Source organism: Equus quagga, chromosome 19 (assembly GCF_021613505.1).
Source record: "Equus quagga isolate Etosha38 chromosome 19, UCLA_HA_Equagga_1.0, whole genome shotgun sequence".
Classification (NCBI taxonomy): domain Eukaryota; kingdom Metazoa; phylum Chordata; class Mammalia; order Perissodactyla; family Equidae; genus Equus; species Equus quagga.
Window position 1 is genome coordinate 18,999,865 of NC_060285.1, and position 17,236 is coordinate 19,017,100.

At 44.1% G+C, this 17,236-nt stretch overlaps 1 protein-coding gene across 2 annotated transcripts in view; it reads right to left on the reverse strand.

Annotated features, from left to right (window-relative positions):
- Positions 1 to 17,236, reverse strand: part of STAB2 (stabilin 2) — a 147,793-nt gene that overhangs the window by 121,571 nt on the left and 8,986 nt on the right. For both annotated transcript variants that reach the window (XM_046646193.1, XM_046646192.1), the window contains exons 4-6: positions 9,534 to 9,619; positions 8,613 to 8,682; positions 2,215 to 2,310 (exon numbers count right to left, since the gene is read on the reverse strand). In XM_046646193.1, the coding sequence (XP_046502149.1) occupies positions 2,215 to 2,310; positions 8,613 to 8,682; positions 9,534 to 9,619 (252 nt within the window). The remainder of the gene's footprint in view (positions 1 to 2,214; positions 2,311 to 8,612; positions 8,683 to 9,533; positions 9,620 to 17,236) is intronic.

The window sequence follows — 17,236 nt, forward strand, 5'->3', positions numbered from 1 at the left end:
GGTGCTTACTCCTCCCGCCTCCAGGTAAATTCCTGGAATTGGGACTTTAGCAGCAAACAGTAAGCATACCCTAAAATTTAATAGACAAATTTCCTTCATAGGCTGTAGTGGTTCATAGCCACACTGACAGTTGTGTAATTTTTCTCACACCCCCAAATAGATATTATCTATCTTTTTAATCTGTGTAACATAGTGGGCAAAAAACCCAAAACCAAACCAAGTCAAAACCTCCCAAACTCCAAAATATTACTTCATTATGGTTTTAATTTGCATTTCCATGATTCCTAGTGGGATGATCCACATTTTCCATGCTTGGTGGCTAGTTTTCCTTTCTTCTTCTGAGAATTAGCTGCTCCTTGGCCAGTTTTGAAACTGGGTTCCTGGGCTTTATATTATTATAAAACTTTTCTGACATGAGGATTGCAAATATTTTTGTTCCATTTTATTGCTTATCTTTTGAATCAACAGAATTATTTTGTCATTTGGAGGCTAATCTGTCCATGTTCTCTCCGTTATGCTGGCTTCTGGGCTGGATCTCCTGTCTTATTACAAAGGCCTTTGGTCATGAGTCCATGGGTGATGACAGGAGGGACTGGGGAGGGAGGCTGACTGAGGTTTGCAGAAGGGTCGTCCCATCAACCTGAGTTTCATGCTGCTGTCGATTCACATGGGTTGTTTGCGTGTCTGTCTCCTCCACAGGAAGAACGTCGAGGCTATATTTTATTCATCCTCCTTACTACCACTGCGCAGAGCTCCTCAATGACTTTCAATAAAGTGAGTTTGAATTTGTTGAATTTGAATCTTGTCCAATCCCTTCATTTTACAAACCAGAAGAGAAACATCCAGAGAATAAGTTAAGCGAGGCTAATGTCAAAGGCAGAATGTCCAGCTTCTTAATGTCCAAGTTCCAAAATCACCCTTCATCACCTGCTCTGTGATAACGGACTGGATTTCTCCTTTACAGTGATGTGCTAAGCATGACCAATAGAGGGCGCTGGAGGGCCATTGCAGCAGGAAGGGGTTTGTCTTCCTGGTGCCCTTGAGCAGTGTTGTGCTCCTGCTGTGTTGGCTTGCTGCTGCTCCATAGTCTGTCGGTGGTGTGAGTGTGTGAGGACATCCAGTGATGCTCTGCCCAAGCTGGGCACCTGGAGTTCACCTTTCCCTTGGTGACCTCACATCCTAGGTCTGGACCCAGTGACCACCTTCCCACAGCTCTCCCCACACACAAACATTGCACACTACAGGTTTAGCACCCATGGCACCCCAACTCCCTCTGGGTGCTTGCCCACCAGCCTCAGCTCACCAGTGCCCTGGAGGGTTGTTCCCTGCCTGCCGGGTGACTGTGGTCCCATGCTGGCCTGGGCAAACCAGCAGACTTCTCCTCTACCCGGGGGGGTGCCACCATATCTCCTCCAACAAGATTTGAACCCAGCCGTGGAGATGGCCACTCTCTTCCAAGTTTGTCTTTCCTTTGTTATGCTCCATCAGCCCTAGGTTCACTTTGCATTTTTACAGCCACTCGCCTATCACAGTTTATATTATAGCTTTATATTAAACTTCCCTTGTTCCAATCACCTTGTGGTTTCTGTCTCTTGATTGGACCCAGCATGACAGATTGTTTAAAGAACTTCCCATGGATTCAAATGATTTGAGTTCCAGCTCTCCTGTTTACTAGTTTTGTGACCTTTGGTGAGTTGCTCAGCCTTGGTGAGCCTCCGTTTCCTGTGAATGTGTTCTGCCTTTGAGACTTAGAATTGAGAACATGCCTTATCTCCCTTACCGGGTGGCTAACTTTTTGCAATAGCTTCAGCTGGTTTCCTAGCTCAAATGTCGTCTTCTCCATTCTGTCTTTCACACTGCCACCAGTTTGACCTTCCTAGAACATAGCTACAGCTGTGTTACTACACTGCTCCCAAACTTTCTGTGACTTCTGATTTTCTATACTGTCTCTCCTCTCCTCTTCCCTTCTCATCCTTTCCCCACCCCTCCCCACTTCCTCTAGTCACCTCCTCTCTTCTCCCTTCCCTTCCCCTCTCCTCCCCTCTCCTTCTCTCCTTTTCTTTCTTCTCTCTTTTAAATTTTTGGTTTTCTTCCAGCAAAACATTTGATGGTGCCTCACACAGGTAGAGCCCCAGCACACGAGTACAAGATTGAAATGCACACATCTGTGCCCATTGGATCTGGCACTGCATTAAGGAAACTAGCAGTACTCACGCTGGTCACAGCTGGGGCCAGTGTATGCAGAGTGGCACTCACAGGTCCCATCGCCATCTATTCCACTGTTGCAGACTCCATGCACACAGTTGCACACTGCAGACAGAAAAATGGAGAATTTTCACTACCTCATATAGACTTCTTCTAAAGATTCTGGAAGGGAAATATTTCCAGATAACTTTTACTGAGAATCTTCATGATGAGACAGGGAAAACCATGCATTTGAAGTCCAGAGACCCTGATTTGAATCTTGGTTTCATTTTCCTTTTATTAGTTTCAATTTATTTATGTATAACATGTGGATAATGCCTACCTCATGGGATTTCTATAGTTAAACGAGATAATCTATATAAGGCAGATCTGGCATATCATGTGCATTGGATGGAGTTCTTTCAAACTACTGACTTCATCATTGGATACCGCAACAAGAGAATTAACTTAGCGTCTCATATACCTGTCATGTTTAAAAGAGAAATGCTAGCGCTGACTCAATCACTATTGGTAGCGGGAATCTATGTAAATAAATCCTACTTCCCAAATAACAGGGCAATGCAGGTATAAAAAGAAATTCAAAAGGGCAGAGAACGACTAAGCTGTGTTTTCTAGTTTGAAATAGATGGCTTTGCAGCCCAGTGACAAATCATTTCAGGAAGAAGTGAAAGGCATTTGAAATAAATGGTCAACTCTTCAGCATCCAGTTTGTGACTCACTTGCAGCAAGATTTACTGTCTGGCTGGGTCACCAGCATCCTATCCCCAGCCTTCTGTGAAGCATATTGTATTAGTTTCTTTTTGATGCTGTAGGAAATTATCATAAACTTAGTCGCCTAAAACAACACTAATTTATTATCTTATAGTTCTGGAAGTCAGAAGTCTGTAATGTGTCTCTCTGGGCTGAAATTAAGGTATCAATAGGGCTGTGTTTCTTCTGGAGACTAAAGGAGAATATTTTCCCTTGCTCTTCACAGCTTCTAGAGGCTACCTGCATTCCTTGGCTCATGGCCCCTTTCTCACCTTCAAAGCTAGCAATATCAGGTCAAGTCCTTCTCATGTTGCCATCTTTATTGGTCCTCTCTCTTCTGTCTTCCTCTTCCACTTATAAGGACACTTGTGATTACATTGGGCTCACCTGGGTAATCCAGGACACTCTCCCTATCTTAAATCAACTGATTAGCGACCTTAATTCCATCTGCAGCCTTAATTCCCCTTTCGATGTAACCTAACATATTCACAAGTTCTAGGATTAGGACACAGCCATCTTTGGGAGTGGGGCATTATTCTATCTATCGCACATGTGTTCAATGTGTGTAAGCCAATTTAATGTTAACTCAAGTGAAAAAATAATTAAGAAGATCCATTTGCTTAAAAACCTAACCAAATACCACAGAAGCAAGATTAATAATGTTTAAAAGTATTCCAAACATCTAATAAGCCATCAAATCCTTTGCATTCTTTGTTACATGTCCCACCCCAATCCCCTGCTCTTCATATCCGCTGGAACTGTCTTTGTTCGGTGCTTATCATGTTTTGCCTGGGCTATTGCAGTAGCGTTTTACCTGGCCTCACTGTCCAATTTCTCACGTCTCCATTTCATCCATTTCATTTGATCAGTAATGGCATCAGGGTGATCTTCTCTCAAATATTTCAATGACTCCCAATTGCTAACTAAACAAAATCTAAAGTCCTCTCTTTGTCAAACAAGACTTCCTCCAATTGTCCAACAAGATTTGACTCCAATCTCTTTGACTTTTCATTTTGATCTTCCGCCACTTTATTTTATACATCCTGGGTTCTAAGCACATGGGATGACTCGCTAGTTCACCCGCCCTCCTTCCAAACACGGTGGTGCACGGTGGTGAAGGGGTGTACCTACAACACGACTGGCAAACAACAATGTACAACTGAAATTTCACAAGGTTGTAAACTATCATAATCTTAATAAAAAGTTAAAAAAAAATCTACCCAGCTCCCACCTAGTGGCAGGTACTGTATTAGGCACTGGGTATATAAAGATGCGTAATTCATAATATCTAATTCAAGGAGCTCACAGTGTAGTGCGGAAGCCGGACTCTAAGTGATACAACGATACCACGTGTGTCCTAAATGTTGTCATGCAACCAATGGAAGAGGGCAGGAGGGCAGAAAGGGGGAGATAAATGTGGTTCAGCTCCTGATCCCAACTTAGATGCTAACTGCTAGAGCTGTCCTTGTCACTAAGCTTCTCCTCTGGGCAGCATGGTGTGGGTCAAAGGCCCTGGCTTGAGCATCTCCCAGTGTCCTGTCTTCTGGTACAGCCTCTGCACTGGATTAACTGACCTGGCGCGAACAGCTTTCAGGAGCCTATGACACGCATTGCCAGGCTGCCAGCTGTTGCCAAGAGAATGTCCTTGAGAAGGAGAAGTGAGTGGCAGAGGGATTCCCAGATGGTCATTTAGAGAACCCTTCATATTTGTTGAATTGGCCTCAGCAGATCTCTAGATACATGGGAAACTTTGGGCATGTGACTTTAAAGTGGTCAAAGCCATGCCATTCAGGTCAGAGGGACAGTGCACAAAGACCCCTGTGATGTGCTCCTTGGCAGGTGAGCTGCTCCCTCTCCCCTGTTCCCGTAGCTTCCCATGTGTGCTGTGTACATCGGATCATAATTCTCACCTGCATCTCCAGTTCCTTGGGGGTCGGGTCCTAATCTTTCCCCTCTTTGGAGCTCCATCACCAGTCAGGGGTCTAGTGCATGGTGGATGCCCCAGGGGCAGAGCAGTGCGGGACCTGGATGCCCAGGCTCTGGAGTCGGACACTTGGGGTCAAATCCTGCCTTGTGCTTTTAATGGCTGCGTAACCTTGAGAAATCTCTCTGCCTCCTCATCATAAAGCGAAGAGCCCAGCTTAAAGAGTTGCTGTGAGGACCCAAAGGCATTATGCACGTCAGACCTCACTCACTGCCGGGCACACAGCCGATGCTCAGCAAATGCTGGCTACTGTTATTAACAAGACACGACTGTGGGATTGATGTGGGGGTCATGCTATAGAAAATGGGCTTAGCATCCTGCCCTAAGTGAGCAGGCTAGGCATTGGCAGCAGAGATGAAAACCCTTGGCTGAGGCAGCCCTAGATCTTCTCCAAACTCATCAACAGTCGAGTGGGAGAACACTCGGGCGGCAGGAGAAAGTCAGCGCTAAAAATAAACTGTGGCTGATGGAGCTGCCCTACTTACAGGCAAAAGTGCCACCTCTATGGGACCAATGCCTCACTGGATGAAACAACACTGGCACCCAGTGGACGCCCTGCTGAAAAGTTTTGCAAATTGCCATAGTCCTTGCCAATGGGAAATGACCAGCCACCACTGAGCCATTCACTCATTCACTCATTCATTCATTCATGGGTGGCTTGCTTACTGTTGGATTGTTTTTGTTCTCATTTAATACTTGCTTCCATTGATTGAGTGCTTGTGACATGCTGCTAAGAGCTGCTACGTTGTCAAGCCCAAGAGGCAGGTGTTACTATTCCTGTTTTATAGATGAGGAAGCCTTCGAGAGATTAAAAAGCTTGCCGCAGGTCACTTGGCAACTGGGGTTGGTTTCAAACTCAGGCCAGTGTGACTTCAGTGCCTGTTCTCTTACCCTTTACATTCTAGAGCTGCGCCATCCGATATGGTAGCCGCTAGCCATGTTTGGCTATTTAAATTTTAATTAAGTAACGAACTAAAATTTACAATTCAGTTCCTCAGTTGCACTGGTCACATTTCAGGTGCTCAGTGGCCTCAAGTGGCTAGTGGTGACCGCGTTGGACAGCGCAGATATAAGACATTTCCATCATCTCACGAAGTGCTGTTGGAATGGAGAGCTTAGTGCTTTTTCTCCTGGGTCTCAGTTTAGGTTTCCGACTTCCTCACTTAAAAATATGAGTTTCTAAACCATCTTTCCCCCTTTCACTTGGCCTTTCTCCATGGCACAAGCAAGTGTGAAGGGAGGCCACTTTCTTTGGTTAGAAATGTTTGGAATCTCCACGTACCTCTGTGCTCATCAGCAACCAACACCAGTGCCTTGGAGACAACATGGGTTCCTTTTCTTTCTAAATTTTCATCCCAAACAATTACTCGGCTTTCTTTGGAAGTAAGCAAGGCTGGATGCTGTCCTCCTTCCTTCCCATTTCAGTATTTATGTAAAATATGTGATTTAAATTCTAGTCTTATGGTAGGGAAGGGCCAATTTAGAAGGCATGTTATCTCTAAACAGCTGATTGATTATATTTTAGTTTATTGTCCTTTAATATAATGTATAATCTTAAAGCCTACAGAATACCAACATCTGTTTTAAATTTGCTTTTGCTAACACCCTTATGAACTAATCTTTTATGGAGTGGAGGATGAAGGAAAACCTAAGATTGGGGGACACTAGAGAGTTATACATAATTGTAACAGTGATAATTGAGCATTTATTGTGCATTTATTTCAATCTTCATAGTAACCCTAAAGGAGGCAGTATTATTTTCTATTTTTACAGGTGAAGACACAGACAGACAGTGTCAGTCTAAGGTTCCCACCATTAACAGCCCTGTGCTTGAAACCCAGTCTGAGTCTAACCCTGGAGTTCTAATGGTCTCTATGTGATGTCTCTCCAAACCATGCTGCTGGATCAGGACAACATGGCTGGAGAGAATTAGATCATTAATTTATTAAATCATTCACTCACACACTCACTGATTCATCCAGCCAGCAAAAGTGTAGTGCATGTGTACCAGGCAGGCAGCACCATGGAAAGTACTAGAGATAAAGAGGTACAACAGTGCTTGCCTTCAAGGAACCCATGGATTAGAATGAGATAAGGCCTGTGCTATTGCAATGAAACTTATCACAGACTGTGCAAAGTTATGGGGGTGGGATGTCTCTGTGTGTGTAAGTTTTCTTGGAAAAAATATTTGAATCAATGCAGTGTCAACTGAATTTGATTTTTCCATAAAAGCCAGAATTGAAGTGTTGAAGAAAGGCCGCTGGGTATGTCCTTTTTGCCATGCCTGCATTCTCTAGACCTTCCCAATGCCATGCATTCCAGCTCACTTACAGTAGCTTGTGAACACATCCCAGGGAGGCTGCTGAGCTCTCACTGGGGGCTGGAAGTGCCAGGAAATTAACAACCATGCCCCCCGCCCCACGACTGCATGTATTAGTTTCCTATTCCTGCTGTAACAAATTGCAACAAGCCTAGTGTCTTAAAAGAACACAAATTTATTGGCTTACACTTCTGGAAGTCAGAAACCCAAAATTACTGTGCTAAAATCGAGGTTTTTGGTAGCTTGTGTTCCTTTCTGGAGGGGGGAAATCCTTTCCTTGTCTCTTCCAGTTTCTAAACCCGCCCACATTGTTTGGTTTGTGGCCCTCTTCCATCTTCAAAGCTAGCAACGGCTGGTGGAGTCTTTCTCACATCCCATCACTCTGACACTGTGTCTTCTGCCTCTGCCTCCCTCCTCCACATTTAAGGACCCCTATGATTACATTGGGCCCACCTGGATAATCCAGGATAATCTCTTTAGTGTAAGGTCAGGTGATTAGCAACCTTAGTTCCATCTGCCACTTTAATTCCCCCTTGCCATGCAAGGTAACATATTTCCAGGTCCAAGGGATAAGGATGTGGATAATACTGGGGGGTCATCACTCTGCCTACCACACCATGGCTCCCTCTCTCCTTAGGTGAGATGACTCCAGAGTGAGTGCTCTGCACTGACTCCACAGTTCCCTGGGGGATTAAGCTCTGGTCATTCACTCTGGTCTCTGGCTTGACAGTGTGTTCGTTATTTCTCCATGTCACTTTCTTTGTGTTTCCTGGGGTTACCTTCCAAATATGCTTCTTGTACTGGGTTCAGGGTCTACTTCTGGGGGGAACCAAAATAAAAGAGTGGACAAACCAGTTTCAGGTTTGTTTAACCTGCAAAATGGAACCGACAATCTCTGATCACCTGAGGTATTTATTTGTAAACTCCCAAAGGAAGGGACAGATTAGAACGTGGTGGGACCTATGGAAGTCGAGGGCCCTGGGGAGAAGATCAGTGCTGAGACCAGGATTCGGAAAGACCTCGGGGAGAGGCTGAACGGGCTAGGAATAGGTACATGTCGGATCCTGGAGCCTGGAGGGAGGGAATTGTATGCCCCTGAGATCGCCAGAAATGTTTACTGGTGAGTAGCTGGCCGCAAGTGCGGAAAACCCCAGAAAACGGTGTCTCTCTTTTCAAAGATTGCATCTTATTAGATTTTGTTGTCAGCTCTTTGTTTGGCCTGTAGACTTGGTTATATATAACTGTTCAGAGTTTTTCCCCCCAGAACATTCTCTCTGGAATCTTCAGCTGTGTGAGCCATGTTTGACTTTCAGCCTTTGCAAATGCATTTGATTACACAAAAATCAGACATACCTGCTGAACAGCTGGGTCCAAATAAGTTGTCATCAGCACAGGTTTCACAGGCTGTTCCACCAAACCCTTCCTGCAGAACACCCCGGGGAGATGACATTAGGCCCAAGTGACCTGTGTTACCCAGGCAGCCCTTCCATTTCTAACTGATGGTCTGCTCAACGTTTGTTTCTCAAATATATCTTCCCTCTACGCTATCCTGAAGCTCCTTCTTTCTATTTTTTCTTTTATCCTTTGCTGTTTTTGTGTTATAATGCGTACATTAATCCTGGCGTCCTTTTTTATGAAGAATCTGGAGCTCTTCAGAAGAAAGCTGCTTTGTCAGCCCAAAGATGAAAATAGAGACCAAATCTAAGAGCCGCATCACAATTTCACCCAAGAGTGAAAGGAAAACTCTTTCACTTTTGCATTTCTGAAGACAGTGGGGCTCAGTCCTTTTCAAGAATTCTTTGTATTTAAATCATCTGAGGCTTGAAGCTTGGAAAAAGTCACTTTCATGGGATAACAAAGGAATTCTTCCATTGGCAGACCCAGTGCTTGACAATGGGTGCTGAGGCTAGCTCCTAAGAGTAGTCTACTAATAGTGGTGATAATTAACAGTAAGAACAACAATTTCTATAGCCCTATATAATTTCATAAATTATTATCACATATATGATCTCATTTCACTTTTTCAACAAACGTAATTACATAGGTATTTTTATCAAACCCATTTTACAGATGGATACACTTAAGGCTGAGTAGTTAACTGACTCATTCGAAGGTCTCCAGTCTCTATGGTCATTTTGTTGCAGGTCACATACTCTTTTTACTAATATCGCTATTTCTTAGAGACTCCACCTAGGATGTGTGTGTTTAAGAAAGGACAAGAGGTAAGGAGAGGGAGCAGAGTCAGGGAGAAAGAGAATATCTTTCTGAACTTACTCGGCAAGAGCAGCTTCCGTTTCCTTCCATGCCGTCCGCACAGCTGCCCCTGCCACTGCAGGGGGACCTCGCTCCTCCTGGGCACTCTAGGGAATCAAAGAACTTAGAGTCATTCATTCATGACTGCATGCAAGCATTCTGCAAGGATGCATTAAGCATCTACTGTGTGCCAGCTAGTGTGCTAGCTGCCAGGGCTAAGAAATAATTGAAGACTCTGCTGGCATCATCTAGGCTTACACAGGGGAAGTAGTCAGTTGCTGTAACAGAAGGCAGCAGGCTGTCTATCATTTCTTGAGCATTTGCCGTACACTTTACAATGATCTAATTAAATTATTCCCATTGCAACTCTCAGAGGTTGCTATTGGTACAGGTTAGAAGATGAGGAGACCGACGTTCAGAGAGGTCACATAACTTGCCCAAGATCTCACACTTTATAAATTGCAAAGCTGGGAATTTAGCCTAGCCCTTAGCATGACTGTAAAGCCAGGCCTTTTAACCAAGGTGCTAGACAGGGTATTGAGGGACCCCAGAGAAGGGAGCTATTGATGCTGCCTTGGGGAGTCTAGGAGACATCCCTGAGGAGGAGCCACTTAAGCTAGGATTTTGAAGGCTCAGTAAGAGTTGGCCATGCTTAAAAGAGAAGGGAATTTCTGGAAGAGGGAACAGCAAGTAAAAGTCTTAGAGTTGTAAAAAGGCGTGGTCTGTACTGGGAATGATATAAAGTTTGGTGGCACTGGAACTTGGGAATTGGGGTATGGGAGAAGTGGAGGTTGATGAAGAATAATAGGATGGTTGAGGCCAATTAATGAAAAGCTTTGCATGGCCAGCAAAGAATTTAGATTTCACTCAAAAGCCAATTCCAAGGAAAGATGGGTTTTACACTTTTGGGCTGTGCTAGACCCAAATTGGAGCTTTTATAGACATTAATAGAGGATTTCGCAGTCATTCACTAAACATTCAGGGATGTTTAAACCTACCATGTGCCAAGCATTATATTACATGTTGGGGCAGAGGGACATTTAGCTAGAAGGTCAGATATTACAATGCCCAAAATCAAATAGAGGGTTTAAAGTAATAGTAAGTGACAAAACTTTAAGGTACTGCTTTGATGAGGATAAAAAAAATTCTTTTTCTTTTTATACATGCCGTTGTTATACACTTTGAGTGCTGACTCAACACGGATGTAATGCCAGTTCAGGTGAGTTCTGACTGTTAAAATAAGGGATCTGGACCAGTGAGCACCAAGCGGTAATCATGCAATGGCCATGAAATGTGTTTGTGCGAATGAGGCAGGATCAAATGTTATCCCACATTAAAGCTAGCAAGGCAAATGACTTCCACAAAAGAGCAAATGGTATGGAGTTCTAGATAATAATAAAGGATGCATGTATTTACTGTTCACAGCAATCTCCTGAAGTAAGGCCCTATTTTTAACCTTATTTTCTAGATGAGGAAACTGAGGCACAGAGTAGTAGAGTGACCTGCCCAAAGTCATCCATCTGGCAAGAGGTAATGAGAGACTTACTTGCCCTTCCTCTACCAGAAGTGTCCGATTTGCTGCCCTCCCTCCCTTCCTACTTCCATTGACAATGACCTTTGTCCAAGGCTCTCCTGTGCCAAAAGTTTGCTCCGCCATGTATCTTCCAAGAAATCAGCATCCACAGAAAATGAAAAGCAGTTCTTAGAAAAAGAGACTTCTAACCACAGAGAGAAGCAGTTCTCCCAAAGAGACCCTGACGGCTCACTTGAGTTAATAGGCTAGTTCTTGAAAGGAACATTTATAACTCACAGTTACCGGGAGGTGAGAGAGTCGAGTTGCACACCTGTAGACTGTGTTCCCTCGGCTCCTCTGTCTCTTTCCTGCTTGCAGAATGTTAGTGAACTACAGGGTCTAGATTAGACATGTTGAGTCTGTGGTTTTTTTCCCACAACAGTGGCAGAGCCAGGCTTCAAGCCCTGGCAGGTGCACCGGTGTCTACTATACTGTTCGTCACTGTGCTCTATACCCATCAAGCACGGCTGTACATCAGAGTTACAGCGCAGATAACAGAAATGTTTGTGAGGTGAGTGGAGGAGAAGACACACTGACATGTAGCTGATATTTATACATCACTTTGAAAACTGATACATCGCTTTGCACTGCTCTCACCAGCTAGGACAGTGGCTACATGAAATGCAATGGTGTCATGAAAGAGCCCGGACCTTGCAATCAGAATGTTCTGGGTTTGAACCCCAGGTCAACTCTTTGCTAGCTGTATCCCTTTGGGCAAGTCAATGCCTGGCTCTAAGATTCAGTTCAAGTGTCTTCTTGGCAGGTTGTGGTAGGGACTGGAAATATTAGGTGCTCAATAAATGGTGGTTGTCATTGTTTAGAGTGGATACTCTCCATCCTCCCCAGTTTCTCTTCCTTCTTATTGGCAGTTTAGCAGGCAACAACACTCAGGAAATAAATTATTGGGCTCCTGTTTGAATCAAGACCATGTAAGTCCTGGCTAGACTAGGTGAGCACAGACCTCGTCTCTATTTCCATAGTCCTACATGCCCAACTGGGAGAGAGTCATGGATTACAGATAATCAGATAAATACTGGTTTACGAACTAGGATAGCTGTCAGGGGGACAGGCCTAGAGCTCTCATCCCTCCACCTACTGGAGGTTACCAACATTTACCAAAAACAACCTAATCCTGAGAGGCCCAATTGACCTATATCTGGTCTCAACAGAGGGCAACAGGCAAATCATTGAGGAAGGGCCTTGATAAAAATTGTGGTCTTTGTCTTGAAAAGAGCAGTAGGAGGTGAGGATGAAGAGGAAGGGAGTGGCCTGATCAAGCAGGTATGGGGTATGCACTTTTTTTTTATTGAGTTAACGATAGGTTACAGCCTTGTGAAATTTCAGTTGTACATTAATGTTTGTCATTCGTGTTGTAGGTGCACCCCTTCACCCTTTGTGCCCACCCCCCACCCCACCTTTCCCTTGGTAGCCACTAATCTGTTCTCTTTGTCCACATTTTTAAATTCCTCATATGAGTGGAGTCCTACACAGATTATCCTTCTCTAACTGGCTTATTTCACTTAACATAATTCCCTCAAAGTCCATCCATGTTATTGCAAATGGAATGATTTTGTCCTGTTTTACAGCTGAGTAGTATTCCATTGTATATATACCACAACTTCTTTATCCAATCATCAGTTGATGGGCACTTAGGTTGCTTCCACATCTTGGCTATTGTAAATAATGCTGCAATGAACATTGGGGTGCACAGGACTTTTGGGATTGCTGACTTCAAGCTCTCTGGATAGATACCCAGTAGTGGGATGGCTGGATCGTATGGTAGTTCTATTTTTAATTTTTTGAGGAATCTCCATACTGTTTTCCATAGTGGCTGCACCAGTTTGCATTCCCACCAGCAATGTATGAGGGTTCCTTTTTCTCCACAACCTCTGTATGGGGTATGCACTTTCAGGCTCATCTGAAAACCAGCTGAACCGCTTGAGTGCACAATGCCGAGCACGAGGTGCTAAGGGAGTGCGTCCCTGGATCATTGACGGTCACATCGTTCTTCTCCCATTTCCTTTTGCTATTAGGGCTTTTTTGGCCTGAGATGGTCTTTTGGGAACCAGGTCCAACTCTGGGCAGGAGCAGGAAGATAAGGTGACAGCTCTGCCAGGGTGTCCCTCCCTTGGCCCCTGTGCCTCTCCCTAGGGCTAGGCACGCAAGGTGCTCTCTGAGTGACCCTCAGCTTGCTGACTCAGAAGGACACATGGCCTCCTCCACCCTGAGACTCAGCAATCAGTGCCATCTTGCAGAAATGCCCTCCTAAGCATTTTTACTTCTGCGGGCAATGACTGCTGAATCCCAGTCTCCCACACTCGCATTCCATTGAATAGTTTGCTCCTGCATTGAGCCAGCTCCCCTCCCATCTGCATTCCTTCTGTCTGACCCCAGCAAACTACTGCCCACTGCCCCAGACATGCCTTTCCCTCTACAGTTTGCCTGTGCCCTTCTCACCTGCAAAGATGCTCTCCCTGACCCCACCTCTGAGGCAGACTTGACTTTTCCATCCTCTGGGTGTCCCTTCCATTCAGCCCATGCATTGTTATAACATACAGAGCAGAGAGTGGGGCAGAGTCATCTATTGGGAATACAACTATACTCTAGGCTACAGGCTGATCACAGAGGAAATGGGGAACTTCCACCATCCCAGCTCCCAAGAGTGTGATGTTGTGTCCAGGAAGTCTGGGTCTCCTATTTCCTTAGGGAACAGTTAGCAAGCTGTTCTTTTGAAAAATTTAGGCAAATGTTCCTCTATAGGTGATTCGCTGGACTAGCTGTTTCTAATCACCTGGGACAGGGAATTGTTACAAAGCCAGATTGCCCAGGCCCTGCTCTCCAGGAATAGCAGCCAGGAAAAGGCACCTCTCGGATCTCTACTGTGGGAGCATAATTTCCCTGAAATCCACTGTCCTGTTCACGAGGCCACACTTTCCATGACTGCTTCCAGCTGGTGACTGAGCATGGCAGAGATACCAGGACAGGCCTGTTCCGACAAGACAGAGGACTCCTCTGTTGAGTGATGTTGGCTGGAACACTCCCCTTCAGCTTTAGCAAATTTCCTTAGAACTACATGTAGTCTAAGACTTTTCCATCTGACCTTCCTTGGTCCCCTTTCCTATCCACAAGGGTTAGGTCTGCATCCTTGTCTGATGGCTCCTCCTGCTTCTCCTTGTTTCCTTCTCATTTTCCCTTGCAGGAACTTCTTTTAATTGATCTCTTGCATCTCTAGCCCTGTCTTGGCATCTGCTTTTCAGAAGATCTAGGCTAATACATCACAGCATAGAGAGTCTTTGCGCAAATCAGAAAAAGCCTCCCCAACCCCCACTGCCCTTGTGGATATATCCCCATAGACATCAGGTGTAGCAAAGAGATGAAACCCAAACAAGTTGAAAGGTGGCCCATCCTCAGGGTGGACATACACCAGAGTGTGTGGCTTGGTGAGCCATGGATGGGCTGGATTTCAGTCCACACTCACCCCCTTGGCCAATAATAATAAGCTGTTACAATTTTATGCAAAGTCTGGCACTTCACACCTACCGAATGGGGATCTCTGGGTGTAAGACCCGGGAATATGCACTTTAACAGGCTTGACAATAATTCTCTACTGCACATGAATGTTTGAGAACTACTGAGTATGCTGGAGGAATTAATGTGGATTGTCCCAGAGAGGGAAAATGTGAAGGTTTTTATGCTACCTAGGCTGCTAGGAGGTGATAAGTTGACGTGCCTGTGCATGGGGATGGTTGTGTGGGGCATGAGCTGGTGGGCGGGGTCCTTGGTGCTTCAGTGGGGCTCTGCTGTGGATGAGCCCAGTAAGGAGGGAGTGCCTGACACTTAAGAGGACTAAGACTTGCTTCAGAGGAAACTGCAGCGCGGAGCAGCTGGTGGAAGCCAATGTCCTGCCCTTATAAGAGCTTACATTCTAGCTTTTCATTAACACTGGGAACACAGGATCAACAAGGTACACTCCTTGGCTTCAGGAAGATTGGTCTAACTCCTTCATTTAGAAATTATTTTTCATTGGAAAACAGCAAGAATGAGAGAAGGGACAACACTATACATCTTACAGACGTTAAAAGAATAATAAGCAGATATTATGAACAACTTTATGCCAACAAACTTGACAATATAGGTGAGGTGGACAAATTTATTGAAAGTCACAGACTGCCAAAGATCACTCAAGAGGAAACAGATAACCTGGATATCTTTATATCTATTTAAAAAGTTGGATTTGATGTTAAAATCCTTCCCACAAAGAAAACTCTATGCCGGATGGCTTCACTGGTGGATATAATCTAAGGAAGGAATTATTAAAACTCTTCTAGGAATTTGAAGAAGAGAGAACACTTCTTAGCTCATTCTACATGGAGAACATTATTATTCTGATCCCCAAACCTGACAAACACATTACAAGAAAAGAAAATTATAGACCAATATCCCTAATGTACACACAAATTATTTAAAAGTCTAAAACAAAAATTAAAAAAATTCTTAAACAAAATTTTAGCCAACTGAATCCAATAATATATAAAACCGATAATCCACCAAGGTCAGTGATATATTAGGTAAAAAAAAGACATAAAATGCACGCAGATTGGAAAGGAAGAAATAAAATTGTCTCCATTCTCAGACAATATTATTGTCTACAAGGAAAATTGGAAAGAATTTCCAAAAAATTATTAGAACTAAGACATGAATTTAGTAAGTTCTCAGGATATAAGGTCATTATACAAAAATTAATTGCATGTACGTGAATGGCTTTGTTCTTAATTGCACCAAACTGGAAACAAACCCAAAGGTCTTTCATCTGGTGAATACATAAACAGACTGGGTATAGCCACATAGTGGTGGATTATGTATTATAAAGGAATGTATTATAAAGGAATGAACTACTGATACATGTAACAACAAAGATGAATCTTGAATGCATTGTGCTAAGTGAAAGAAGCCAGACTCAGAAAGGTACATACTGTATGATTCTGATTATATGACAAAGACAAAATTATAGGCACAGAAAACAGGTCAGTATTTTCCAGGAGCTGGGAGGTGACAACAAAGAGAATTTTGGGGGAATGACATAACTGTTTTCTTTCTTAGTTGTGGTGGTTGTTACACAACTGTTTCGGTTCGTCAAAGCTCACATAATTATATACTAAAAAGGGTGAATTTTATGTAAACTATAAATTAAGAATAAATGAAAAAAAATTATTAGCAAGTCATGCACCTCAATGATGGCTTTGGAAAGGTGATCAATGTCCCTGCGGTCTCGCTGTAAACCACACTGCCTCTCAGTCAGCTGGACCCAGAGGGAGCTCAGGCGTCATGGAATTCACTCCGGGCAGGAACAGGCACCGGCTAAGGGTGGAAGCGAGTTTTCCAGGAGGAGGAGAGTGGAGGGCACTCTCCCAGCAGGTGACTTGGCAACACAACCGGGTAATTTGGGAAGCACGGGGCTCTGCAGCGAGATAGCTCTTGTTTCCTGGTCTGGCTCTGCACTTACTGGCTGGCTTTCTGGGCGAGCTGCAAACCTCCTCAAGGTCCCAGGGTCCTCACCTGGGCTCTCAGGGGTGATCGTTTCTCCTCTTTTGCTTTTGTGTGCCTCTCCCTCATTAATCTGTGAGCTCCTTGCAGGTAGGCACTGGGATTATGATGTATGTGATTATATGCAGCATATAGTAGGTGCTTAATAAATGCTTGATTTTTATGAGTTGGCCAACCCTGGGAGGAACTTTGGAAAAAAGGTAGCTGGTGTGTGTGGGAGAGTCCTCATTTTATGTCCTAAATCAAATGTGTTAACAATTTACGAAAACAGCTTGTTCAGTTTTTAAATAAAAACTTTAAGGCCAAAGTGTAAATTTCCTTTTTGCTTTTCAAATCATTTTCTATCACCTCAGGCCCCCGTTAAGAAAAAAGATGGTAAAATTGACATTCTCAGCAACCCTACTTGAAAGAGTTATTACAGAATTTGCTATAAGGGCACATTTCTGATGCATTGTGAGGCTGAAGGAGCTGATAAGGCTATTTTAGGTCATTATCACATTTCCCTTTGGTCCCTGCTACTCTGGTGGTCTCTAGCATTGTGACTTTCCTCCTGCAGGAGCCTTACCCATTATAAGCTGTCAGCAAATCATTAGCTGTTCTGTTTCTT